Consider the following 6,089-nt stretch of genomic DNA (forward strand, 5'->3'; position numbering starts at 1 on the left):
TTTCCTTCTCTCCGGGTTTTTTCTTCTTTGAGGTATACAATAGGTGCGACTGCCTTTCCTTTTTGTTGGGGCCAACTGAATGTCTCTAAAATTGCTGATCAATGAATTTTAAAGGCTACGACCTTTTTCCTTTATTTTTAAAAAAAATGGTAGAAACCCATATGAAGGGGAAAAAACAAATATCAGCTTGATCCAAAACTTTTATAAACCCCAAAAAGTTTTTAATACTCTACGTTCCTTCAACACTGTTCCCTGTAATGTGGTCCACTTGAGATTGATTTATACATCATTTTTTTGTCTCATACCATAAAATGACCTAGAAAAATAAATGAACTGTATGGATGAAACCCATATACATCATGATGAAACACATACATGGGACGTATCATAACGTGGATTTCCTCCTTCAGCCATTTCACAGGAAGTTCCTGTGTTGGGAACTTAGATGGGGTTAACTGATCATGATCGTGAGAAAACCACCCTGTTCATCTATTTTTTATCCAATTCAAGGATATGGGACCAAAAATGAACCCAATCCAATACTCAAGTGGGCTAAAAATGTGAGTATTGAACGTCAACCATTGAAATATCCGTCAAGCCACTGAAGTTTTTAATTAGACAAATATTTCGGTATGGATGGCATGTAAACATCACTGTCGACTCAGGGAAGTTTCAATGGTAGAAATTTCCCTAACCACTTTTTCTTTTAGTGCGACCCACTTGAGTCTTGGATCCTACTCACTTTTTGTCCCAAGTACTAAAATAAGTTACAAAACGGATGGACAGGATGGATTTTTAAAAAACATCTCGATAGGGCCACCTAAGTTTCCAGTGCAGCCGCGTCCTACATATCAAAAGCGGATTGGCTAGTGTACCACACACCAGCCATATAGCTGATGTATTGGCGCCAACAAGTTCTGTGGGTCCCATCATGATGCATGTGATATATCCAAACCTTCCATCCATTTTGTGAGCTTGTCTTAAGGCTTGAGACGAAAAATAAGACAAATCTAACAATCAAGTGGACCATACTACAAAAATCAGTGGGGGATTGAATGTCTGCCAATGAGACCCTTTTAGGGTTCACATAAACGTTGGATCAATATGAAATATTTTTTTTACTCTTCATCCAGGTCTTTCTTTATCTAGGTCTTTGTGACCTTATGAACAAATTGGATCGAAAATGAATGTTATGGTGGGACCTATGAAAATTTTAACAGTAAAAATCATTATCTATGCTGCTATTTGTGGTGTGGTCCAATTGATCTTTGGATATGATTCATTTTTTGGATATTAATCTAAAATGATCTCGAAAAATGGATGAACGGTGTGGATATAATAAATGAATCATTGTGGGGCCCCATGTAACTTTGATCTCCTTTGAACCGTTCGTACAACTTGGAGCTCATGAAGCCTCAGCGCTCGTCTTCGCACGAGACGTACCTACACAATTATATAGCCGGTGTGTGGTACACGAGCCAATCCACTTCCCTACATATCATAACTTGAAAGCACATGGATAGGAAATGGAAACGGATTGGCTACTCCCCTACCACCAACCAATCGGTGCTATGTGGGCCCCATAATGTATGAATTTCATCCATGGCATTCATCTATTTTTTTATGAAGCACATACATCATGGTGGGGCCTACAAGGGGAGCAGCCAATCCATTTCCATAGGAAATCGGATTGCGTAAGGAGTAACTTAGTCCGCTCTTATCATACTGAGTAAACTCAATTGGGCCCACCTAACTCAGTAGGCTCTTATCCTACTCAGTAAACTCAGTTGGGCCCACCTTGAATGTATGTGGTCTATACACGCGGTCCATCTCTTTTCCATCTAATTTAAGGGGTTGAGCCTGAAATTGAAGCATATCGAAATATCAAGTGGATCATAAGACCAAAAATAATGGAGATAATGATTTCCACCGTTGAAACCTTGCTAGGCCCCACAGTGATGTTTATTTGTCATCCAACATGTTCATAAGATCATGAAGACATAGATGAATGGAAAGAACAGATACAAGCTTGATCCAACACTTCTGTAGCCCCCAAGAAATTTTCAAGGTAGAAGTTCAATTCAACTCTTTTCCTGTGTGGTCCATTTGAACATTGTTTATACTTTATTTTTGAGCTCAAGCCCTAAAATTATTAGGTATAATCGATGGACGGACAGGATAAAATACATAAATCATGTAGACCTCAAGGAGTTTACTCAGTACGATAACCGTAGTTAGTTACTCACTACGCAATCCGCTTCCCATGGGTAGCTTGTACATGATCTTATTGCAGACGCATATGCGCCTTGCAAAGCTCACCATGAGACAAAATTACTAAGTTCTCATTTTCATGCATGATCTCCACTGAAAGCCACAATACCCTTTTTCTCTTCTTCTTCCATTGTATCACAAGATGGCCCACCTCTTGTCTCTGGCAACCCCATCACAAACAATCCACACCCTCCAATCACCACCCCAAACACCCCAAATGACAAGGACCCATGCTTCCTACCTGCCGCCACAAGCATGGGGCTGATCACGCCACCGAGCACAAGCGCTTGCCGCACCATCGACAATGCCGTGTTCCGTACACATGTTGGGAACAATTCAAGGGTGTATATCAAAAGTATGCTGAATCCGGTGCAGGCGCTGAAGAAGGACACCAGCTCCAGCCCCATCTGCACCTCCTTCTGATCGCTACCATCCATCACCATACAAAGGACACTGCACAACCCGCTTATGATAGTGAACACCAGAACCCCACTCCGACGGTTCAGCCTCCCTATCAGGAAGAAGGTCAGTAAGGCCATAGGAAGTTCGGATAGTGCGTTGAACGTGACACTCAGATAGAGGTTGAAATCCAAATTTCCAAGGGCAAGCGGCATCCCGTAGTAGACCATGCCTACTCCGAAACCAACCACCATAACCATCGATAACCGCCGAAATGCCCACTTCTTCTCCCACAAAATCTTCATTGCCGAGTATATTTCGGCATTCCACGACTCCTCTTCGACAACCACTTCCGAGAAGCTGGAAAGCAATATCTTGCCATTCGATAACGAGATGCTTCGAAGCGTCTGGATAGCTTCATCCTTGTGTCCGCGCACGAAGAGCCAACGTGGGGACTCATGCACGAGAAAATGGACGGCTATGCAATAAACGATCGCGGGGGCTGACGTCCACAGGTAGAGGGTCCACCATGAGGAACCCCTGGCTAGGTAGGCCATGGCGGGCAAAGATAAGAATCCGAGCGTGAAACAGAAGAAGCCGAGGATACCGACCTCACCCCGCCACCGCTTCCCAACTATCTCAGTCGACAGCACGAGTGCGGATGTTCCAATAGTTGCACGCCCACAGCCGCTGATGAACCGCAAGGCCGAGTAGACCCACAAGTTGGGTGAGGCCACTGTCAGTGCGCCAGTAACTGAAATGATTATGCATGCGAGAAGGAGCATTTTCTTTCGGCCGAGCGATGAGTCGGCGAGTGTGGCAAGGAGGAAACCACCGGCAAGGCAGCCCGCAAAGAAGGACGATGATGGGAGCCCAGAGATGAGTGGGCTCGAGCACATCAGGTCCCACTGAGAGATGATCGACGCACTCGTGGGCTGGTCCCACGCCCATGCATGCTTCGGTAGCTCGCATGGAGTGGAAGCCGACCAGCATGTAGTGTCGTTTGCAGATGTGCAATGCCATGATGGATGTGCATCGGTGAAGATGTTGATGAATGTCTGTTGGGCGTCGAAGATCCATGCCAAGGACACGAGGACGGCTTGGATCAGCTGGGACAGGCCGAAGCTGCCGATGCACTGTTCAATCGCATCGTCGAGGGTAGGCGTAACTTTTTGCAGCACTGGGTGAGCTTCTGGCTCGGACGAGTTGAGTCGGGAGAGAAGAGGAGTTGAGTTGGCCATTTGGTGAAGTAACTGGTGTGAGGAAGAGATAGTGAGAGAGGCTTGGGGGTTTTAGGGTGTTGGGGATCAGATTCCACTGCACGTGGGTCCCATTTCTGAGGAAGCTTCTCCCTAAACGACAATAATAATATAACCTAAAGTTGAAAAAAATAAATAATACAGCAACTTCATATCAACTTCCTTTCGGCATGTGTGATACTTGGGAAGATAGTGTGAGATCTCTCAAATTATTGTTATTAGCACTAGTCAACTGTTCATGTGAATTCACGTATTAAAAATGAATGTTTTAGTAGGGATTTAAAACACAGACTAAAATCTACATAAAATATGATGTCTAATACATAACTAAAGTGAGATAACTTATTTTTAAGTGGCGACCAAGGGAAGGACGTGTTGAGGTCAAGCACCCCTCTTCATGGAGGGTTAACTACTCTGAGTCCACGAAGCTTATCTAGACTCCTTGAGATACCTTGAATCTATGAGTGAAACAAGAAAATAAAAATATATATATTTTTTAATTTGAAATAAATTGATTGATCATAAAAAAAAAAAAAATTAAAAAATTAAAAAATTAAAAAATTAAAAAAAAAAAAACAAAAACACTTTACAACCCTTGGTAAATGATTACTGCTGGACCTAATGGTTTTCAGCCAACAATATTAAGTGTCCTATTTGGCCTAACCACTTTTTTCTCCTAATTTTTCCAAGCACTTTTAGTATTGTACACAACTCCTATAGCTCAAAGGATCAAGAAGAGTTATAATCAAACTAAAACTTATGAGAAATAGTAAAAATGAAAATAAAATAGATTTTTGACCATCAATCTGATAAAATCTCACAAATTTGGTGTGGGCTACCCAGCTATGCCAGGTTGCTTGGCTAAAGTAGCTTCTCCTACCCAAAATCATATAGTACGTCGAATAACTCATTCTGGTTTGTAAGATATGCCCGTTTTAAGGTTTTGATGGTCCAGATCACCTACACCTCCGATAGGTCCTTCTTTGGTCCATCTTGGCCATGAAATTGTCTGTGACCCGCTCTACATCAAGTGGCAACCAAACGAGCCCAGTAAACTAGTTCATTGTACAAAGAAAGTCACAAACAACTAGTTGTAGATGAGAATTTTGTGCCACTTGCCACATATCCGGACCACCGTGGCATTTGGATGGCATCCAAACCATCAAGCAAGGTCACCTCACCATGAAAATGAGACGCCCTGAAATGAGGCATAATCTAATCATCTAGTGCTCAAGAAAATAGAAAAAATATATAAAAATAAAATAAAATCTACAATCACCCACCCAAAAACCTACAAATTCACATAATGGCCCAACTGATGGTTGGATTGGCCTAGTTTTTAAGGCATCCCATGTTCATGGTGAGGCCACTCTGCTTTATTGGTCGGATGCCATACAAAGGCCAGAGTGGGACTGTGCAGCTATTTGAGTATGAGACTTTCTCCATCGTGTACAGAATAAAAGTATTTATAAGTAATATATTATAACACTACAACAAAGTGCGACATTGCCGGCTGACTTTTTCGGCCGCCCAACATGCACTGCCGGCAAAGGGGGCTGAATATATCAATTACCCTAACCGCCCCCCTCATTTGCTCTCTCTCTCTCTCTCTCTCTCTCTCTCTCTCTCTCTCTCTCTCGCCCTCGTTCCCCTCTTTCCCTCTCTCCCGATTCTCCTCTTTCTCTCTCTTTCTCTCTCCCGATCTCATCTCCCGATTCTCCTCTTTCCCTCTCTTTCTCTCTCCTGATCTCCATTTCCCTCTCCTCTCTCTCTCTCTCTCACCTGCTCCATCTCTCTCATTTGCCTCCCTCTCTCTCTGTCCACCATCTCTTCTATCTCCCTCGCATCATCTTTTTACTCAGATCTCCATTAGAGCAGCCACCCGAAGGAACCACGCACCATTCAAAAGCCCCTTTTCAAATTTTCGTGGCATTTCTTAGAATTGAAGCAATCTAAAGCTCCTCTCTACAAGTTGATCTCTTCCTCTCTCTATCTCTTTCTGTCGCTCTTTCAGATTTCATGAATGCTAACTATTTGATGAAATGGCTCAACAAGATAAGATTTCATGTCTTTTTTATTTCTCTTTCTTTTCTTTTTTTGAAGTGAAAATGAGAAATCTAGATTCGTGAATCTGGTGTCTCATTATCTGAGGTAGAATGA

The 6,089-nt window shown here is 42.7% G+C and overlaps 1 protein-coding gene across 1 annotated transcript; it reads right to left on the reverse strand.

Moving 5' to 3' along the window:
* Positions 1 to 2,348: 2,348 nt before the first annotated feature.
* LOC131219990 (organic cation/carnitine transporter 3-like) lies at positions 2,349 to 3,911 on the reverse strand. Its single transcript, XM_058214971.1, has one exon. The coding sequence runs from the start codon at positions 3,909 to 3,911 to the stop codon at positions 2,349 to 2,351; it is 1,563 nt and encodes a 520-aa protein (XP_058070954.1).
* Positions 3,912 to 6,089: the final 2,178 nt, after the last annotated feature.

Source organism: Magnolia sinica, chromosome 12 (assembly GCF_029962835.1).
Source record: "Magnolia sinica isolate HGM2019 chromosome 12, MsV1, whole genome shotgun sequence".
In the NCBI taxonomy this organism is placed as follows: Eukaryota; Viridiplantae; Streptophyta; class Magnoliopsida; order Magnoliales; family Magnoliaceae; genus Magnolia; species Magnolia sinica.